Genomic DNA, 21,348 nt, shown 5'->3' with positions numbered 1-21,348 from the left:
TTGATTTGTAAGATCTCTTTATATATTAAGGTAATTAACTTTTTTTTTTCCTTATGTGTGGCAAATATTTTCCCAAGATTGTGTCTTTTGACTTTGTGGTGGCAATAAATCTATAGTCCCTGGCTGAATCAACAGATTTATCTTTCTTTTAGACAGCAGCTACATAGCTGTCATAATAATTCAGAGATAGTCATGTATTGGTTAAAATACAGTAGAGGCTAGAAAGCTTTCAACAAAATCATGTTGTCTATTTTTAGAAATCCAACAAAGCATGAATCATTGCTTATACACAAATCTCTACTTAAGTTGTAAATGTTCCTTTACAGCAAGTTTGTTTGCTTTCTAATTCTGCACTGAATTCACCATACTTGTTTAAAGATACGACTTCACAGGAAGACAGCCACTAGAATCAAGTACGTAGAGAATGGAGCTCACTCTCTCCTGTGGGGGCTTCTGACAGGTAAGGCCTCTGGGCAAGAGTGGGTAGGGACTGGCTGTCATGACATTAAACAAAAGTTCCCTTTCAGATCAGCAGTCCTTGGGAAGGAACGTTGGGCTATCACATTTCTATCGAGTACACATATATCACCTTTTCCCTACAGACAGTGGATGATATCTCAACCTCTGTTTGCTATAACCATAATAATTCGGCTTTTCTCTTCTAGCCTGGCCCCAAGCCTCAGGCCTGGGACTATTCCATCTTCCTGGTCTACCTTCGTTCAGATGTTACCTACACACCCTTGGACAAGAGAGGTTAAATGAGACAGATGGACAGAAACCTCTCTTCTTTTCCTGCCCCAGTGGACCCAAGACAGGTAAGTGGTGGTCAAGTGAGAATTTCTATTTTGCTCTTCTGGTCTCCTGGGACCCAGATGAAAAGTGTCAGCTAAGCTTCATGTTGGTTTTCGAGAATATAAACTCAGACTCTGAACAAGACCCCCAAAGGCATTGCCCAGAAAGGGCAACAGCTGGCTCAAGCCCAGGAATGACCAAACTGTCTCTTCTGGGCTCGGGCCCTAACAGAGCAATGAGATACTCTCCAAAAGGCCCTCTCCTAAAAGTGCACTCTGCTTGCCAAGAAGTTACCTGGTCAGCATTTTTAAGGGGAAGGCAATCCAATTCTAGAGCTCTGGGCCCAGAGCTGCACACAAAACCCACGTGCTGGCCTGGGGGCAGGGCTGGGTCAGAGCATGCCATGTGCATGTGGGATGAATTGTGGTCGTGGTTGGCTCTGGAAGCAGATCGTGCAGATATTTGACATGCAGGTAGGAAATATTGATTTTAACTGATGTATCTGATCAGTTACTCACACAAAGGAGACTTTGCCCTAAAACCTGGGGGTGCCTATGTCCAGCGTCCATCACGGTCCCTGCATTTTCAGGACCCTGCCAGGGGTGAATGTGACACACCCTCTCTAGCCCACTCTTTGTACTTCAAGAGAAGGATCAAGTTAGGAAAAAAAAGAGAAAAGAAAAGAAAAACCAAGGTATGAAGTTACTTTTGACTTTCCTAGCCAATTAGCTAACAAGATCAAGGGGGAAGATACCTATTTATTGGGTGACGCCAAAGAAATTCTGGGGTTCAATAGCAACTAATAGTAATTGCCTGGAGGAAGCAGATGTGGATTCAGAGACAGGCTTATTGGCCACCCTGTGACTTCACACCACAGAACAGGGATGTGTTCTCCAATTCATGTGTCCCAGGTATAGGAAAAGCAGCGTAGTGGGAAGAAGAGTACGTTCACAGCCTGGAAGAATACGCGTGAATGCCAGTCACTGTAGGACCCCGGAGAAACCCCAACCTTCCTGGACCTCCATTTCCTCATCTGTAAGACAGGGAGAGGTCTACATATTTGCCAGGGAAAGATTAAATGAGATTTCATCACATACATTTGGTGGCAGGCTTGTAGGAGGCCATCAGTAAATGACATCAGCCATTATTCCTCACTTCAGCCTCCCCTGTGCGGAGTACAATCTCCCCAAAATCCCAGCCTCAATTTTTTTAAAGATTTGATTTATTTATTTGCCAGAGAAAGAGCACAGGCAGGGAGAGCAACGGGCAGAGGGAGAAGCAGGCTTCCCACTGAGCAGGGAGCCTGATGCAGGGCTCGATCCCAGGACCCTGGGATCATGACCTGAGCCAAAAGCAGACGCTTAACTGACTGAGCCGCCCAGGCGCCCCTCCCAGCCTCAATTTCATCTCTGAGCGTTGGTTTATACACCAGAGGTTTCCCGTGGGTGTTGGTCACGCTGTTGGTAGCTTACTACTCAACTTTGCTTACTACTCCCCCAAACAGTGCTGCAGTGGACATCCAAACACTTCCCTCTTGGGGGGAATCCCATGTTGTGTTGGAGAGACAGGGCCCCTCCCCCCACTCCGAAAGCCCGCCAGCCACAGATTAGGCCTGAGACCCAGGCTTGACCCATCTGATGCCCCTGCCAGGAGTCTCATGTGAGTGACATAAAGACACAAGGACAGGTGAGAAACTACCAAAAGTCTGGGGGTACGGTGACAGTGGAGGTCAGGAACACGTGTCTCCTGCTCTTGTTGCCCAGTATCTTCTGGTTCCTGTCTATTTTTGTAGCCTGGTCCTCCTGCTTTCTAGTCAATTCTATGAACTACCACACTTCCTTCCAATACATTCCTTTTGTTGAGTGAGTCAGGAAACACTGGTTGCTGCTGCTTGAAACTAACAAGTTTCTGATACAGAGCCAAGACCTCTTTCAACACTGGGATTCCAGGGTCAGGCAGGAAGAAATTTAACCAGACTTGGGTATTGCAAGCTACTTTTTCCCTGGAAGAAGTAACTACCAGGCACAAGAGAAGGGAGATCTCGCACAGATGCCCTGGAGCTAAGGGGCTGCCATCCCAGCCCTTTGATGTGGCTGGAGACCCTTGAGCAGGTCTTACACAAGCTCAAAACTACCAACTCAGGAAACAAGATAAAGCAGCGCAGGAGAAACACAAGACAGGCCAGTTCCTGGTTCAAAGTCACAAACATTTGCCATAAAAATGCAAACAAGATTTCCCTTAACAAACATAAAATCAAAGACAGGAAAATCGCAATCAGTTTCTTTTTCCTATTCCTGCACTAAGGAGGGTTGACCTGGATTCTACCTGTTTCTTCACACCAGCATGGGCCAAAGGTGAAGCTGATGTCAGGCCAAGGTATCTTACGACCCAGAAGCATAGGCTCCCATCCATCCCATAGTTACCTCCTATGGAGGGCTGGGCATATGCTGAAGTTTCTTCTTTTTGTCCCTCCCCCACTAGCAAACGTCCCCAGTAAGGACCCATCTTGACACTGAGTTACACGACGGCTGAGCCAAGCATCCCCTCCTGGTGAAGCTTCTCTGATATCTCTAGGCAGAGTTCATTGTTCCCTGCCACATCTAATGCTACATTGTAGAATAGTCGTGTATCTGTCTGCCCCATTAGACAGATTTTGAGCTCTTGAAAGAAAGGGTGCCTTGTGTACCAGATTCAGAACTATGATCAGTGCTTGTTGAACGAATGCATCTGGGAGACCTGATCCTGGGTGAACAGCTGTGTCATTCCTCCATTCTGGGAGTTCACAGCTGGTAGCAACATGCCATGGATGGCCTTGGCCTCTGGGATGCAGTAATGAATATGTGTATGTGTACACGTGTGTATGTGCGAGCGCACGTGTGTGTGTGCGTGTGCATGGGCGCATGCGCTTTGGGGGAGGCGTGAGGGCTGGACTCCTAGCCATTCCCCTCGGGCTAGCCCAACAAGGTCCTGCGTCATCTGTCTGCTTCTTCCACCTCATCTCCTCACTGGGGGAACAAGCTTTAAAGCAACATTCAATCCTGGACTGGTCATTTCCTTCAGGTCTCTACCATTATTGCTTCACTTTCTCCTTTTGATAGTTTTAACAAAAAGATGTGACTTACCATACTAGAAGGGGCTACTGTCTTTTCAGAGTAGCTGCTTCAGTTTCTTGCTTGGCCACAACAAAAAGAAGTCTGGGGAGTTGCTGTCAAGGATGGAATCAAGGATTTCCAAGAGTGTTCAATAGCGTTTCCAAAGCCTTTGCATTGATTCTTAGGATTAAATTAATAATCTTTATTAGTGATGGGAGTAGGCGCTATTTCATAGATAGTCTCTAAACAATGGTTGTTTTGGGTGTCTAGGTGGCTCAGTTGGTTAATCATCTGACTTCAGCTCAGGTCATGATCTCAGAGTCCTGGGATCCATCCCTGCGTTGGGCTCTGAGCTCAGCAGGGAGTTTGCTTCTCCCTCCCCGTCCCCTTCCCCCTCCCCGTGCTTTCTCAAATAAACAAATAAAAATCTTAAGAAAAAAAAACAATGGTTGTTTTCAAAAACTTAACACATGCCTGCAAAGAATTAAAAATAAAGCCAAACTGCAGCCATCTGGTCTTCCTGGAGCAGTGAGTGCTTTATCTAAATTACGTTTACCTTAATACCCTTAATGGCTTACAAGTCAACAATAAGACACATAATCCAGCTTTTTTGTTAATGGGCAAAAGATTTGCATAGATATTTCTCCCAAGAAGATATACAGATGGCCAATAAGCACATGAAAAGATGCTCAATATCAAATGCAAATCAAAACCACAATGAGATACCACTTAGCACCCACTAAAATGACAAGAATCAAAAAGAGGTTCATTAAATGTTGGCAAGAACATAAAGAAATCGGAATCTTCATGCACTGCTGGTGGGAATGTAAAATGGTGCAGCTGCTTTGGAAACAGTTTGTCAGTTTATCAAACAATTAAACAGTTACCCTATGACTAGGCAATTCTACTCTTAGGTATATAACCAATAGAACTGAAAACATGTTCGTACAAAAACTTGTACATGTTTATTCATTTTTTTTTAAAGATTTTATTTATTTATTTGACAGAGAGAGACACAGTGAGAGCAGGAACACAAGCAGGGGGAGTGGGAGAGGGAGAAGCAGGCTTCCCGCTGAGCAGGGAGCCCGATGCAGGGCTCGATCCCAGGACCCTGAGATCATGACTTGAGCCAAAGGCAGACGCTTAACGACTGAGCCACCCAGGTGCCCCCTTGTACATGTTTATAACAGCATTATTCATAATAGCCAAAAAGTACAAAGAACCCAAATGGCCTTCAACAGATGTATAAACAATGTTGTATTTCCATATTATGGAGTATTATTCAGCCATAAAAAGAAATTAAGGACTGATACATGCTACAACATGAATGAACCTTGAAAAGATTATGCCAAATGGAAAAAGCCAGACAAAAAGACCACATATTGTGATTCTATTTTATAGGAAATGTCCAGAACAGTCAAATCGGCAGAGACAGAAAGCAGATCAGTAGGTTGCTAGAGGCTGGGAGGAGGGAGGATGGGAAGTGAGTATTAATTGGTACGAAGTTTTTGGGGGAAATGATGGAAATGTTACAGAATTAGATAGAGGTGATAGTTGCGTAATAGTTGTGAGTAGACTAAAAATCACTAAATATATAGCTTATAATGCTGAATTTTATAGTATGTGAACTTTTCCCTCTGTATGTGTATGTATGGATATACGCATATATACACATAGAGTTAACAGTTGTTGCTGACACTGGCCAATTCTTGCTCAAGATCTTCATATACAGAACAAGAGATAACCTCCAAGCATTCTAACCACGCTGGTATTTTAAGTGTTACCGTCTAAAAGCAAAAAGATGGATGCCAGAGTGGCTGGGTTGGTTAAGCATCTGCCTTGGGCTCAGATCATGATCCCAGAGTCCTGGGATCCAGCCCCACGTCAGGCTCCCTGTTCAGTGGGGAGCCTGCTTCTCCCTCTCCCTCTGCCCCTCCCCCCTGCTCCTGCACGCACTCACACATGCTCTCTGGTGTGCGCACACTCTAATAAAATCTTTTTATTTTTATTTTTTAATAAAATCTTTTAAAAAAAAAATGAAAGCAGAAAGAAAGTTCACATATTCTTAGACTCTTTTATCCACTAGTTCAGAACACAGATCTGCCCAGAGACCTAAAAGCATCTTGCAACCCAGGTGATCAGAACCCAGAGCTACATGTTCTGACATTCATATGCATGGAGGTCACATGACTTTTAAAAATTCCTATTGAGGGTCAATTAAAATCTAATTATTTTACAAAGAATCTTTAGCTGTAATACCAAAGGAGCCTGCTCACAAGTGTATAGCCTGATGCTCCCCGTTAACCAATTCTGATCTGACTTGATGAAATCATTAAAATATCTAAGTTATTCTCAGGACCTATCAAGTCACAGCACATCCCATCCTGACAGCACCTGTGTGTCTACATGGTGGTTCTCCACTTCATGAGTGGAGCTTCATGAAAGAAAAAGAACTCTGGCAGAGTAGGCTCCTGGTAGGTAGACTTCTATGGCACATCAATTCCTTTGACTCAGATGGGGCAGACAGTCAGGCCAAGGACTGTACTCCAAAGGTAGCTGCGGAAAATTAAAGCAGGTTTCACATGTATCTCAATCTGTGCTTCTCTCCTCAAACTGTTTTTACCAGCGAGAGCTGGGATCCCTCTCTTACAATCAGCGATTCCACCATGCTTGGGCCGTTCAAGAGTTGAAAAGAAGTACACCTGAGTATAATTAGTCAAGAGAAAGCTACTGCATAATAGGAGGGAAATGTATCAGATGAAGTAATAAATACATAATGGGGGTACTTTAGAAGTGTCATGAGCTCTACCTTGGGAGACAATGTCAGTATGGGGTTCACAGTGAAATTCTATGAAGAAGAGAATATGAGCCACACATGTAGTTTTAAATTATCTAATAGGCTCATTTAAAAATTTTTGAAGATGAATTTTTATAATGCATATACATACTTAATATATCCAAGTAGATCCAATATGTCAAAAAGTTATCACTTCAACATGTAAGATACCTAAATGTTCTGTTACATTTTGTCATACCGAGTCTTTTCAGAGCTGTTGTGTATGTTACCTTCACAGCTCGTTTGCATTTTGATTAGCCCTATCTTAGATGCTCAGTAGTCACGTGTGGCTAATGACTAGGACAGTGCAACTTCGGGGCATCTTAGTTATGGTACTAATAAAAGCAGCACGCACTGAGAATCTATTTGCTGGACACTGTTCTCAGCTCTTTACACCTATTAACTCATTGAATCCTCCCAACAACACTACCTCCATTTTACTGATGAGGAAAAGTGGGTTCAGAGACGTTAGCTCAGTTGCCCCAAGGTATAGCCAGGGTGTTTCCAGGGCTCATGGTTTTCATTCCTCTCTTCCCTGGGCCTACCAAGTCTCTCTCTCTCGAGTAGGATCTCGAAGAGTGGTAATAAACGGAGTGCTGCTCTGCTGGGGATCTTTTTTGCCCCCATTTGCCGGTAGTGCTGTTGGAGAAAGAGCTGAAAAAGACGAAGGTGTGAACCCCTCATTTCCAGGGAAAGCTCCCTGTGTGCCATCAGTTTAGTCCAAGATTCCTTCCTCTCCACAAGCTGGCGTTAGCCCTTTGTAAGTATTTCAGAAAGTGACAATGGTCAAGGCACGGACACAATGACAGCCTGTGATCCTGATCATTTTCTTCTCTAACCATGCAATGATTTACTAAGTTTACAGCACAAATTTTCCTGGCAAATGATGCAATAGAAGTTGGGCACATTAACCTTTGACTTAAACTGTTTTCCCTCCTTTTTTTTATTTTAAAGATTTTATTTGACAGAGAGAGACACAGCGAGAGAGGGAACACAAGCAGGGGGAGTGGGAGAGGGAGAAGCAGACTTCCCGTGGAGCAGGGAGCCCAATGCGGGGCTCGATCCCAGGACCCTGGGACCATGACCTGAGCCGGAGGCAGACGCTTAACGACTGAGGCACCCAGGCGCCCCTGTTTTCCCCTTTTTAAAGGTACAACTGAACTCCACTTTTCTACATTGAGGCAAAACTTCCAATTGCTTATTGGCAAGTAGGCTGGTCTTACTATTTAATACTATCTAATGAGGTTTTTTTTTTTAAATCTTAAATATGACATGCAGTCCAAATATTGGATGTTCTCCTGCCTTAGAAGTATGTCTACTTTCCTTACCTAAAACTAACCTGACGGTCACCTCAAGGATAAGGTGAAGTTTAAGCAAGCCATCAAAGAACACATTTACAGATTACAAAGGGATTACAGTTTCCTCTTTTTTTTAAAAGATTTTACTTGAGGGAGAGAGAGAGAGCATGAGCAGGGGGAGGGGCAGAGGGAGAGGGAGAAGCAGACTCCCCGCTAAGTGGGGAGCCCGATGTGGAACCCAATCTCAGGACCTCAAGGTCATGACCTGAGCCAAAGGCAAATGCTTAACCGACTGAGCCACCCAAGCTCCCCTTCGACTTTTCTAATCCATTTTCTCTAAGCAGATGTTTGAACTGCACACGGGCCTTGAAGAAGTACCTCTTGAGGTGGAGCACTGCTCACATGCCTTCATCTTTTGCTACCCCCTCCACTGCCATTAGAACAAGTGATTATCAAACATACCCCTAAAGGCAAAGATCAGGTGAGGAGAGTTAGCAGATGAGTGTGAACAAATTTTGGGGAGGTGGAAATTGGCCTCAAGTGTGAGCAGAGCTCATGGAAAAGGAAACCTAAACCTGCTATGGGTGGGATATCAACAAGAAACTACCGGAGGAGCACACAGAAGCCGGGGAAATCTCAGGAAATGAAGATGCCACGTACCATGGAAGCCGACGGTGCCAGCTAGGACTCTAAGTGGGTATCGACAGAGTCTGTAGATACAACAATTAGACCCCAACGTACACTCCCCCCACCCCAAGCAGCTAGGTGACCAACTCTGCCCCAACTGAGAAGGAGGGTTAATTCTGTAGAAGTATGGAATCAAAGAGGCTCTAGAGCAGTCAACTCCAGGTGTGGTAGAGATAGGGGGGAAAAGTCCCCAGATTGGAATAACAAGATTAGGTAAAAGCTCATAGCCCCTTGCATTGCTGCTATCTAAAACCACCAGCCGCTAAGTCTGTATTTTGTCCCCTCTTCCTCCCATCAAAAGATACAGTAGTTCTTTTGTGCAGAAACCTATAGAAGCTCTTGGGAGCTGCAAACCCAAGAGCGTATTAATTAACACCTCCAGCCCCCTCACGCAGACATTCCCACAGCTTTCTAGGGCCATATACTTATAGATGCGCAATGTAAGATTTTTTAGAAAAGCCTCTAACATGAAAGGCAAAGACCAAAACAAAACTTTTTAAAAAATATTTTCTTTTTAAAGATTTTATTTAAGAGAGAGAGCGCACATGCTCACGAGTAGGGGGGAAGAGGGAGAGGGACTGTAGACTCCCCGCTGAGCAGGGCTGGAGCTCCATGCCAAGTCCCCAAGATCATGACCTGAGCCAAAGGCAGACATTTAACCAACTGAACCACCCAGGTGCCCCCACACTAATTAAACTCCTAAGAAATTTGCAAGAAGAAAGCAAACAGAACAAAGAAAAATTGTAATTCAGATGCAGTTCATGTGGATGGGAATATGAAGCCAGGGAATGGGGGAAGTCTTATCCTTTCATTTCACCGCAGGGACCAGAGTTTCTTCTCTAAATGGTTGCCATCCTACAACCTCAGAGAGATTTGCCAAGTAACAAAAGCAAGAACACACGAAATACATGCCAGGTTCTTCACTCTCTGCATGTCCCTCTCCACTGTCATTATCCAAGTCATCATCTCTCCCTTGGACCCTGACAACAGCCCCCTAATGCCCAGAGGGCCTTCAGGCTTCAGACCATTTTTTTTTTTTTAAGATTTTATTTGAGAGAGAGAGAATGAGCAGTAGGGAGGGGTGGGGGGGGAGAGAGAGAGAGAGAGAGAGAGAGAGAAAGAGAGGAGCAGACTCCCTGCTGAGCAGGCAGTCCGATGCAGGGCTCAATCCTGGAGATCATGACTTGAGCAGAAGGCAGACGCTTAACCAACTGAGCCACCCAGGTGCCCCTCAGACTAGTTGCTACTAAACAATTCTACATGTAATAGAGTAATATTTAAGAAAGAAAAAAAAAAGAATCCGACCATTTCCAGTCCCTGATTTAACATTCTCCACGGCCTCTTAGCCAATCCCCTTGTGCTGGCCTAACAAGGTATTTTATCATCTATATGGTCTGTCTGCTTCTTCCATCTCACGTCCCCCTAGTCCACTTGACACTCCACCCCCTCCTCCTCCTCCTCTCCTACTTGCCAGTCACACCTAGTTCTTTCTGTTCTTAGAACACAAGTTCATTCTCACCTCTGTTCTGCCTAGAAGCTCCTGGATATGGCTGCTCATGGTATTTGTATATTGTCTGTCTCGCCACACTGATATAAAGTTCCATGAGAACAAGTACCATGTTTATCTTATTTACCACTATGACACCACTTAGAAGAGTATCTAACGTGTGGTGTACACCCAATAGGTACTTATTGAATTAATAAAACTATAGTTTAAAGGGCTCAAAGTTTTAAGGGTAGGGGTGAAATGGCAGATGAAAAAAAAATATTAAACCATTAAATAATATCAAAATATTAACTTCACAAAGTACCAGGATCTAGCAAAACTTTGACATTAGGATGAACATTTCCCTTGACCAAGTAGTTTTCAATGTAAAAAAAAAAAAAATCTCTTCTATCAATGACAATATCCTAATTGCGATAGTATGCACAGTTTTGCAAGATAGTATCCTTGCAACAAGAAGATAAACATGATCTCTCTGGTATTTCTTACTATTGCATGTTAATCTACAATTACCTTAAAATAAAGTTTATTTTTAAAAATTCTAATCTACAGATACTATTCAGCCTGCTTCTGTAGTACCACCCCAAGATGTATTCTTCCAATGAATATTCTGTGGTGACAAAAGCTCTCTTGGAATTTAGAGAAATAAAGGAAGTCTCTGTTTCCGGTACATGATACATTTTTCCTGCAGCCGAGAACATCAGACTCCGTTCTTAACCACACACAGCACCTGGCCCATAGTCGGTGTTCAATAAATATTTATTCAGTGAGCTAATTATTTCTGAGAAAGCCAAAATGACCGAGGCACCGGCTGTGACCCTCTACCACTGCGTGTCGCAGCGTTCCAACAGGGAGAGACACCGACTCTAAACTGTTCACACAGCCCTTCGTCTTAAACAATAAAATGCCCAAAATGCAGTTGACCCTTAACCACATATATTACGCAGTTGTTCCCTAGAAATTGCCTTACACACTGAAGTAGGACAAAGAAATACTATCAGACCACTTAAAAAATCCTATTCTTTAATTACTGAAATAGCCTTGGTCTAACCTATTAGGGCCCTTTCCAAACATTAACTAGTAAATTTGTGCTTTGGGAAGGACAACTGCATCAGTAAGTAATTGTACACACGAAGAGTACCTACTTATCAATTTTGGTCAAGGATGAAGTATCTGGGGGCACCTGGGTGGCTCAGTCGTTAAGCGTCTGCCTTTGGCTCAGGTCATGATCTCAGGGTCCTGGGATCGACCCCGCACCGGGCTCCCTGCTCCTCGGGAAGCCTGCTTCTCCCTCTCCCACTCCCTCTGCTTGTGTTCCCTCTCCGTGTTTCTGTCAAATAAATAAAATCTTAAAAAAAAAAAAAAAAAAAGGGATGAAGTGTCTGAATCTCCTGGTTGTGTTGATTTTTTCCTTGTATTTCTATTTAGAGAACAGTTAATGGATAAAACAGAATGCTTTTCTATTTTATCAATCCCTTCAGCCAATGAGATATTACGAAATGTTTTGGGGACTAACATCCTCTAACAGAATAAGTATTTTAATTTCACTTATCATTTTATAACTTACAATCTTAAAGTTACAAATTAAAATTGGTTACTTAAAATTTTGATATCAAGTTCTGAGCATTTTTCTTTTATCAATATGTAACCATGAACACTTCCTCCTTTACCCCACATTTCCCCACAGACCGTCTAAACTGAGCTCTAAACCAAGTCCAGTGGCTTCTGCCCTTGAACCTGGTTAGTTCAATACACCAAGTATTCAATTTAACACAGGAGTTGATTTAAACAGATAACGAGCAGGAAACTCACAGCTGAAGGTAAAACCAGCTCTTGACATGCCCCATTGTTCCTTAGCATACTAAAGCACCCATCCCATTAGGTGACCTCCTATCTCATCTGAACTAAATACCAAAGCTGAATGCATCTCTTTAAGGCACATGTAGCCTCATCCTTGAATTTCCAGATTTCAATCACCGTTGTCCTTTCTCATTTCTTTTCTGAAGTGGCAGCTTTTCTAAGAGTAACCAAAGAAAAACAGGTTTCATTTGGAGGAGGCAGTTGGGAGACTAGTATATCCTCCTCTGTCGTGCAGAAAAGAGTCTTTGAAGCTTAAATTTAGAAGATTTATCATCCTTAATATTAACACTGTCCTATGAATGAAGAAACTAGATTAACAAGTAAAGCTTAAAAAACCCAAAATAACAGGGAAGCCAAACTTACAGTTCTTCATGCTATCACTACACAATTGTAGGATCTAAATACTATACACAAGTGAACTTTAGAAGTTACCTGTAAAGATGAACTTTTTCTACCCCTAATTTTGGCATTGACCCTAATACTTAACTTCCATCAGAACAACTCCTTTTCTTTTTTCCTAAACCTTCAGATTGCAGACCATATCCATACTCAACCACAGAACTAGGCCATGAAAAAAGTAAAGCAAATTCCTGTTTTGGGGAAGAAAATTTCAGTTTAGTTGGAATTTCGAGGAGTACACTAACTTGATACGTATTTCACGTGGTCCATTTGAAAACAGCTGTCTTTAAGAGAGACTTACCTTCAAGTAAGTTCAATTGCACATCACCATGGTTATTCATGCCCTTTCCAGGCCAGTTATTTTTTTACCCTGAAGAATGACAGAAGACGAGACAAAACCCTTGAAACACCATCTCGTAGACTGGCAGCCTCATTTACAACAGAATAAGGCCTCCTTCAGGTTAGACAACAAGGTGGCAAAGTTACTTGGAAACTGGGCCACCTAAAACTTCTCCCTTTGTTACAGTTTCATTTTTTTTTTTTTAAGATTTTATTTGACAGAGAGAAAGACAGGGAGAGAGAGAGAGAGCATAAGCAGGGGAAGCAGCAGAGGGAGAGGGAGAAGCAGGCTTCCTGCTGAGCAGGAAGCCCGACATGGAACTCGAACCCAGGGCCCTGGGATCCCAACCTGAGCAGAAGGCAGACGCTTAACAACTGAGCCACCCAGATACCTCCAGGCTCATTTTTCTTAAAAATGTTTTTGGAGCGGGTAGAAGAGCATTTCTGTCAGTATGTGCAGGCTTGTGATCTGTATGCAAGATAGCATCACACAACTGAAAAGGAAATTAAGAATTCTATTCTCATGGGGTGCCTGGGTGGCTCAGTCGGTTAAGCGACTGCCTTCGGCTCAGGTCATGATCCTGGAGTCCCGGGATGGAGTCCCGCATCGGGCTCCCTGCTCAGCAGGGAGTCTGCTTCTCCCTCTGACCCTCCCTCCTCTCATGCTATCTCATTCTCTCTCTCAAATAAATAAAATCTTAAAAAAAGAATTCTATTCTCAGTCACATCAAGAATAAAATACTTAGAATTTAACAATAAAAAGTGCAAAACTTATACTCGAAAAGTACAGAACATTATTGGGAGCAATGAAAGAAGACCTCAATCTAAGGAAAAACTTCCCATGCTCATGGATTACAAGATTTAACATTGCTAAAATGCCAATACTCCCCAAACTGATCTACAGATTCAAAACAATCCCGATCAAAATCCCAGCTGGCTTCCTTAGACACTAAGCACTAACCACTAAGAAAAGATGATTTACAAAAATGAGGAGGGGCGCCTGGGTAGCTCAGTCGTTAAGTGTCTGCCTTCTGCTCAGGTCATGATCCCAGGGTCTTGGGATCTATCCCCGCATCTCTTTCTCCCTCCCCCTGCTTGTGCTCTCTCTCTGTGTCAAATAAGTAAGTAAAATCTTTAAAAGAAAAAAAAAAAAAGAATGAGGAGTACGGGGTGCCTGGCTGGCTCATTTTGAAGAGCAAGAGACTCTACATCTCGCAGTTCTGAGTTCAAGCCCCATGTTGGGTGGAGTTTACTCAAGTAAATAAAACTAAGAAAAAAAAAAAAAGAAAAGTACATCTCACATTTAGGAGTTACTTTGATTTGTAGATTAGGGTGTTAGAAACGTTGAAACAGGCATCCCTACATTAGTCCTAACCCTGTACCTCTAGGGCTCTCCCAAGGTAGCATTTATTGAAAACTCACATATAAGCCCTGCTACCCAAACCAGGCCTGTTCTGTAATGTAACCTAATCACTGCCAGGTTCGTTTGATGGCAACACTCCCAAATCCACCTGGAAAAAATTTGTGGGGGCGGAGTGATGGGAGCTGAGGGAAATCTGCAAAAACAAACAAAAATGAAAAGAGGAAAAAATGTTCCCTGACTTCCTTCCATAGGGTCAGAGGTTTTAAATACATAGAGGAGAAAATATTCTAAAAATCTTGAACATCGCATTTTCTTGTAAAAATCTGCAAGGCAATTTCCGTTAGATAAATGGGACAAATGTTATACTGTTTGATGTGAGTCACCCTATTTATCCATGCCACCCGAAGAGCTGAATTAGCATACGGTGCACCCATCACACTAATACCACAGGTTACGTGCTTCCAGTCCCAGTAAATGTCCTTCACCAGGCTTTAGGTAGAAAAGCTAACTTCTCTTAACTAAAAAGTTAAGCCAAGACTAGCTTATAGATTATAATACTTCTCTCTCCCCAAAGACCGTTTAAGAGCTATCCTTTAAAAAAAAAAAAAGCACACACATGGTAAATTTATGCCACTAGAGGGATTTATTCTTCCATTAAATAAAACTGTAGCACTCTGAACTGTATTCAGAGCTGCAATTCCATCCAAGATTTATGTTAAGATTTTTTTCTTACATGAAAAACCAGACTCCCAATGAAAAGAAAAATAAAATCGCTCAGGGAAAAAGGTTTGAAGCCCTCCAAATTAATTTCATTTACATTTGAAAATAAAGGCAGATGTTACCACTTTACACTGATGGATGTCACAGAATCTACACAGGCACCTCCGTACACAACACATAGCCCATTATAGCCATTCGACACCGAGCTCTCCCTTGAAGGCACAGAGAGGCACACGGTATTTCCCTTGCTGAAGAGGCTCAAGGTTTTAGTTTAGAGAACCCGACATTAACGACAGGTGCACTTAGTGGCTATCATGTCTTCATATTCTTTGTAAGCAATTGAGCCATCTGGCTCGATGGTCAAAACACTGAGAGGGCTGTATTTAGCAGGCACACACGATGGTCTTGGCACCGAGGAGTCGAGCTTCTCGTGGATGATGTTCTGCACCATGGTGTGAACTGGCGAGCCATACCGATGTCCAACTGCCCTTGGACAGTCCCCTTTACAGTATCGAGGGTTGTATCTGGGCGGGGCCACGATCCAGTTGTCCCACTTCAGCTGGCTGAAGCTCAGCCTGAAGTCATGGAGTTCACACTCATGTTGGGGAAAAAGAAACTGTTTGAAGTATTCACTCAGATTCAAAGAAGCTGGAGCCCGAGGCTTGTTCAATGGCAAGCTGATGGTTTCCTGACCTCTCCGGTGACGAGGAGATCTTACACCCTCAGCCGACCCTTCTCCCTGGGGGCAGACGGACAGACCCCTGTTCTGGTCGGCACTCCGTGAAGGTCTCCGTTTATAGTGAAGGGAACACCACCCATGATAAGCCTGAGCGCTTGTGTCATTCAGATATAAAAGCAGTGAGGGGGGCACCTGGAGGGTCACATTAAATGGCCTGTCCTGAGCTGAAGGATCCTGCCCCTGGTCTCTCGTGCAGGTAAAATTTACAGACATGTGAATACTTTTCTTGTTGGAGGCCACTAGAGGCTGAAGAAGAGTGGTCACATCAACTTCAAACCATGTGTATTTCTTTTTCAATTCAAACTGTAAGTTAAAGGTAAATGAGGACAGAGCTCTATGGGGGGTCCTGCTAGAAGACTCGGGCTCTTTGATCACCAGGTTGCACACACATTTAACAGCAGAGGGAAAAGAAATGGAGTTGCTGAAAGTGTATAGCAAGACTGACTTCAATAAGTTTTCAACGGCAGTAACACGATCCAGGTTAAACAGCAGGTCCACTGATGGAACGGATCCTGAGAAGAAAAACAACCCACCAATAGTGCTTTAATACAAAAACATAATAGCAAGTCAAATCAAGGCATTTATCCTTCATAATGCATTTTCTCCCTTCTCTTTCCCCACTTCCTCTAGCCTTAAAAAGGGTGGGGGGTGGTTTTAGAGAAAATACTGGGGATAGGTACCATAATTAACTGCCAGTGAGTACAACTGGCTATTTTATCACCAGAAATTCTGAACAGCTTTGGTGGTGAATAAAAACAACAGAGAATCATTACATTTCCCAACCTCTAGTTTCCCGATCTCAGTAAAGGACTCCAAACATAGAAGAAGCTAGTAAATACTATTTTTCCTCTTGGATAGTCTCTGGAGAGATCACTGTAATAAATACGCTTACCAGCCTTGTTAAAAACACTTTCTAAGCCCTAATGAACAGAGTCAATAAAGATCTTAATGGTCTAATTTGGGACCCTTGAGATTGATGACAAATGGAAGCTTTAAAACCAATCTCATAAAATAAGACCTCAAGGAAGAAGGAAAGGTTTTAAACAGCCACAGCTGACCCGTTGGGTTAGAATGGTTTTGGTCGTGAGCTAGTGAACCTAGGTTGTTTGTTTTTTTTTTAAAGCACCGCGCCTTTCTCTCACACACATAGGACTCCAAGGTGCTGGGTCAGATTAATGACTAACACTTTGTTGTTGGGAGGACCTACTGTTCCAAATGCTGTCTTCAGTCGGCCTCTCACAGAAAGCAACAAACAAGGGAAAAACATCCTATTTAACACAATACACCAGTAGCTAGGAGGCGTTTCAGACACATTTCCAGGTCAGCACGAATAGAATGGGAATAATAAGCAAACAGAGGTCAAAATACCAGGTTTCCAGTCTTGATTTTGTGACTTTGGACAAGATGCTGACCTCCAGCAACACTCTGCTCAGTCTTTAGAGCCATTAAGTCTCTTGTAGCTCTGAACTTTATCCTATGAGCCCACGTTAATCCATGAGTGCATTAGAAAGAAACAGTAAGGTCAAGTACCAGATTTGTTTCAATGTGGATACTGAGTATCATGCAAAATAAAGAGTAATTCAAAGAGCAAGGCCCAGCTCCATTCTGTAACTGAAACACAGACAGGTCTATCAGCTTCCCACCACCCATTAACCAATCTGCTCCTACACACCTGTTGCCTGGTCCCCAGGAGCCTGCTTGTGCTGGGCACAGGATGTGAAGAGCCGAACAGTGTTGTAGAGAGGACTTCTGTTGGATTTAGGGATCCCCTCCTTGGTAGCATACGCCTTATAGAGCCTCTTCATGTAGTGCAAAGCTCTGGAGTCTGGCTGCAGCCTAGGAGTGCCACCTTGCCCATCATACAGAACCTTGAAAAGAGGAGAAAGGAAGCCAGATCTGTCTCTTCCATCTAGAGGCCGCAACAAAGACCAAGGCTCAGCCTCAGATTCCAACTCAGCACCAGCTGCAATTTGAGGTTCTCCTCTAGAAGCCTGAGAACCAAGGCTAATAGGGAAACACAGCCAGGAAAAGCAGAAAAACCAAAGGAAGAAGTTGCTAAGAAGCGCCATGGCCTGAAAGAACTAGCAAGGAATACATTTCCCCCTACCAGTCTTCTTGCTAAAAGCCAGGAAGAGCCTGGGTCAATCTCTTAAATAAATTTTAGGTGTGTGGGTAGGCTAGGGTCACTTCTGTAATCAGACCTCAAGGATGCCTAGCTGAAGATAATTTTTATCAGCTGTGCATCAAACCGCTGATAACGTCCTATTTATCCAATTTGTCCTCATTAGATACAGATGCATGTGGTTATTTAGCTTTCCTCTCCCCCTTTTTCCCCTCTCCCTTTTGAAGAGGCATTTATTTAAAACCTCTTAGGTTATTGTTAGGCCAATGGACTAGTTATGCAAGCTGAAAGGCCAAGAGAATTGAGAAATGATCTTAAAACCACCCATTTTTTTGAGATTAGGATTCTTAAAACGTTCCTTAGGTGCTTGCTGAAACTTTCAAAGCAAGTGGGAAAGCTACTCATGATGATAAGATCTGTTGATATGCAGTGTATTGGATTCACTCTTGCTCTCCATCCTCATCACCGCTCCCACTTCCAGGTGCTTAGAATAATTACTTACTGCATGTTGATTTGGGAGTGAGAAAAAGTCACAATTGGCATTGAAATTCCAGAGAGCAGAGAACTGTTCGGTTGCCCAGTTCTCAGGGAGCTTCCTATGGAATATGTACTTGGAATACTGAAATATGCTTTAAAAAGGACATCACCTTTAACCTTGACTCATTTTTATTTATTTTTAAAGATTTTATTTATTTATTTATTTGACAGAGACACAGCGAGAGAGGGAGCACAAGCAGGGGGACTGGGAGAGGAAGAAGCAGGCTTCCCGCAGAGCAGGGAGCCTGATGCGGGGCTCAATCCCAGGACCCTGGAATTCTGACCCGACCTGAAGGCAGACGCCTAATGACTGACCCACCCAGGCGCCCTTACTCATTTTTAAATATAATATCTTGATCCTTTGGTCTGCACATTCATCTATATATATTTTGGTTGAAAGGTTTGGAGATGTTTGCAGGTTTTTTTTTTAATTTTAATTTTTAATTTAATTTGCTAGGGTGTTTTTGTTCTTGGTATAAGGACTTAAGTTCTTGGAGCTGAGACAAGGCTAGAGATGATGTTTTAGGAAAACGAGACAAAGGTGCGCCATGAAAGCCTGAAATGAGGGCATCTCCAGTGCACCCGCGAACAGACCATGCTGGAAGGAAGTCAACCCCCACTCATGGTAGGAGATTCAAAAGCAGTCGGTGCAGTACCTAGCTTGATGAAACCGAGGTATGCTTGCAAATTTCAAGTTCATTGCCTGCCAAGACTCCCTGGCCCCTGGCTAGGAGGCAGGGTTCCATAAAACACACGCCAACTGTTGAACGACAGCTTACTCCGACATCACATAATGGCCGGCAATTCCACGAACAAAACATTTACAGACGCTCTGTTTCGGGCAGAAAGGCCAGGCCCGCAGCAGCCTTCCGCAGAAAGTGCTTTCGGAAACGCCGAGAACGCCCGCGGGGCAGTGGGGAAGCGAGGGCGGTGGGACCTACCCGGCTGCGCAGCGCGCCCCCGGCCAGACCTGGGGGGCAGGTGGTGGCAAGCCCGCGGCTGCGGAGGTGGCCTCGTCCCTCCTACCGCCACCCCCGGCCGGTTAGCAACTCTTTGCCCATTCCTTGGGGACTCCTCCTGGGGCGCAACTTGAGGAAACGTTTTTATTCTCCCCGGGGACAGTCTAAGCCCCGGCCGTGGACTCTCGGACCGCGGCGGCCGAGAGAAGCCCCAGATGCACGTCTCTGATCCTGGTACCGGGGTCGCTGATGTTCTGAAAAGAACCGACCCCTTTAGCGCCCGGACCGGAGCGTCGAAGGCCGCATGCGGCGGCCCCTCCTCCGGCCTCTGGGCGCCCTCCACAGGCCCTCGACGCCGGCTGGCCCTTCCCTACACCTCTCTGCACCCCTCGGCGCCGGCCGCTCCCCGCGGTGACAGGAGGCTGAGGGGTGGCGTGAAGGCCTCGCGGGGCGCCCCCCGGCCGCAAAGCCCGTTACGGCGGGGAGTCCCGCGCTTGGCCCCGCCCTCCCCCGGCCAGGGCACTTCCCCGCAGAAGGGGGAGCAACGGCGCCTCCCCCTGGAGACGGCCGGAAATGGTATTCCCCGGAAGTGACTTCACGGCCTCCCGGACCGGCGTCCAAACCCAGCGGAAGTGACGGGCGGAGACCGTTGGTTCCCGCGACTGTGGTGGGCGAGGTGGGCCCCGCGCGGGAGTGAGGTCCGGTCGCGCGGTCGTGGGGGTCCCTGGGAGGGTGGGGGCGCCGCCTGGGCCGGGAAGGAGGAGGAGCTCCGGGGAGGGCGTCTCGGGTCGGGGGCGGCGCGTCCCGGGACTGAGGCAAGCGCCCGTTCACCCTCGGTCTTGCAGGCGCCGCCGCCACCATGGGCCGCGAGTTTGGGAATCTGACCCGGATGCGGCATGTGATCACCTACAGCTTGTCGCCCTTCGAGCAGCGCGCCTTCCCGCACTACTTCAGCAAGGGCATCCCCAACATGCTGCGCCGCGCGCGGGCGTGCGTGCTTCGCGTCGTGCCCCGTGAGTGCCTTGGCCCGGTTGGGGGGCCGGACTCCGTCAGACGCCGAGTGACAGCGGGCCCCTCAGGGAGCTCCCTCTACTTGCCACACACACGGTTTCTCATGCTTCAGTGTTCGTGAAAGCCCTTGCGCTAGTGTTATCTTCCCCATCTTACAGGGGAGCAAACTGAGTCACAAACGACCGGCCCAAGGTCACTTGTGTGATTCCAGCGTCTCCCTCCGAGGTCATCTTTACCCACTTCGTAGCGATGAACTGTTACGTGTGAGATATGCCCCAGATAGTGATGATAGCAGGACGGCATTGTGAATTGGCAAAAAAAACAAACAAACCCCACAGAAGTGTGCACTGGCGTGTTAAATGGTGAAGTATATGTTACTGAATTATGTCTCACTTATCTCTAACATTTAAAAAAATGTGCAACTGGGGAGAGAGAGGGAAGGTTTGGTGACAGATTTTCCTGGGATGGCCCTTTCTTTTGGTCACCTGCAAAATGGGTGTATGATGTAACCTTCCTTGATCGTCTGGTTTAAAAGTGGCTTCTTGGAAACTAGAGACAGTAGGGCAGAGCCTGCAGTGAGTCAGAAAAGAAGCCTGGGATCCTGGGGTCTTCCGTGGGCTCGATGCTTACTCTCACTTTTGATTTTTAAAGCGTTTGTAGGATTTTACCTTGTCTACACATGGGGGACCCAGGAATTTGAGAAATCCAAGAGGAAGAATCCAGCTGCCTATGAAAATGACAAATGAGCCATTCATCTGGATAGTGGTTCCCAGTGTCTGAAGGATCCTTCTCTGGGAGAGGAGTCTACACTGTAGTGTCTTGAAGACTTGAAGACGTAATAAACTTCTTATGGATTGCACTGTTGTGATTTTGCATTTTTGTGAGCAAGCCCTTGGTGTGACTGCTGATGCTCAAGTTCATGAACTCCCCTTCCTAGCATGAGTCCTGAACAGTTTGGCTAGTCCGCGAGTTTGGTGAAGGATCTGGGCTCAGTGCTTGTTCTCTAACCTACAAGAAATTAGCGGCAGTTACTCCTGCAGCTGATGAGTGGTGGGTGGCATGAACTGTGGGCTTGGTTCCTCCCATAATA

At 45.0% G+C, this 21,348-nt stretch overlaps 2 protein-coding genes across 5 annotated transcripts; one reads left to right on the top strand and one right to left on the bottom strand.

The window, feature by feature from the left end:
• Window positions 1-14,790: 14,790 nt before the first annotated feature.
• Window positions 14,791-19,708, bottom strand: GDF9 (growth differentiation factor 9). Of its 3 annotated transcripts, none has more exons than XM_031029575.2 (3): window positions 18,945-19,708; window positions 17,302-17,497; window positions 14,791-16,141 (listed from the first exon to the last, which is right to left on the bottom strand). In XM_031029575.2, exons 2-3 carry the CDS (start codon window positions 17,432-17,434, stop codon window positions 15,177-15,179), a joined length of 1,098 nt encoding a protein of 365 aa, XP_030885435.1. In that variant the 5' UTR covers window positions 17,435-17,497; window positions 18,945-19,708; the 3' UTR covers window positions 14,791-15,176. The 3 variants fall into 3 exon arrangements, with proteins under 3 accessions (XP_030885435.1, XP_030885436.1, XP_006734741.1); XM_031029576.2 differs by having other exon boundaries at window positions 19,230-19,708; XM_006734678.3 differs by having other exon boundaries at window positions 17,302-19,618.
• An 83-nt stretch (window positions 19,709-19,791) lies between these two features.
• Window positions 19,792-21,117, top strand: UQCRQ (ubiquinol-cytochrome c reductase complex III subunit VII). 2 transcript variants are annotated; one of them, XM_006734676.3, is made up of 3 exons: window positions 19,792-19,923; window positions 20,093-20,260; window positions 20,910-21,117. In XM_006734676.3, exons 2-3 carry the CDS (start codon window positions 20,107-20,109, stop codon window positions 21,002-21,004), a joined length of 249 nt encoding a protein of 82 aa, XP_006734739.1. In that variant the 5' UTR covers window positions 19,792-19,923; window positions 20,093-20,106; the 3' UTR covers window positions 21,005-21,117. The 2 variants fall into 2 exon arrangements, with proteins under 2 accessions (XP_006734739.1, XP_006734738.1); XM_006734675.3 differs by having other exon boundaries at window positions 19,852-19,945.
• The last annotated feature ends 231 nt before the right edge of the window (window positions 21,118-21,348 follow it).

This window comes from Leptonychotes weddellii, chromosome 7 (genome assembly GCF_054177405.1).
Source record: "Leptonychotes weddellii isolate Sample4059 chromosome 7, ASM5417740v2, whole genome shotgun sequence".
In the NCBI taxonomy this organism is placed as follows: Eukaryota; Metazoa; Chordata; class Mammalia; order Carnivora; family Phocidae; genus Leptonychotes; species Leptonychotes weddellii.
This window is presented reverse-complemented; position numbering and strand designations above follow the sequence as displayed.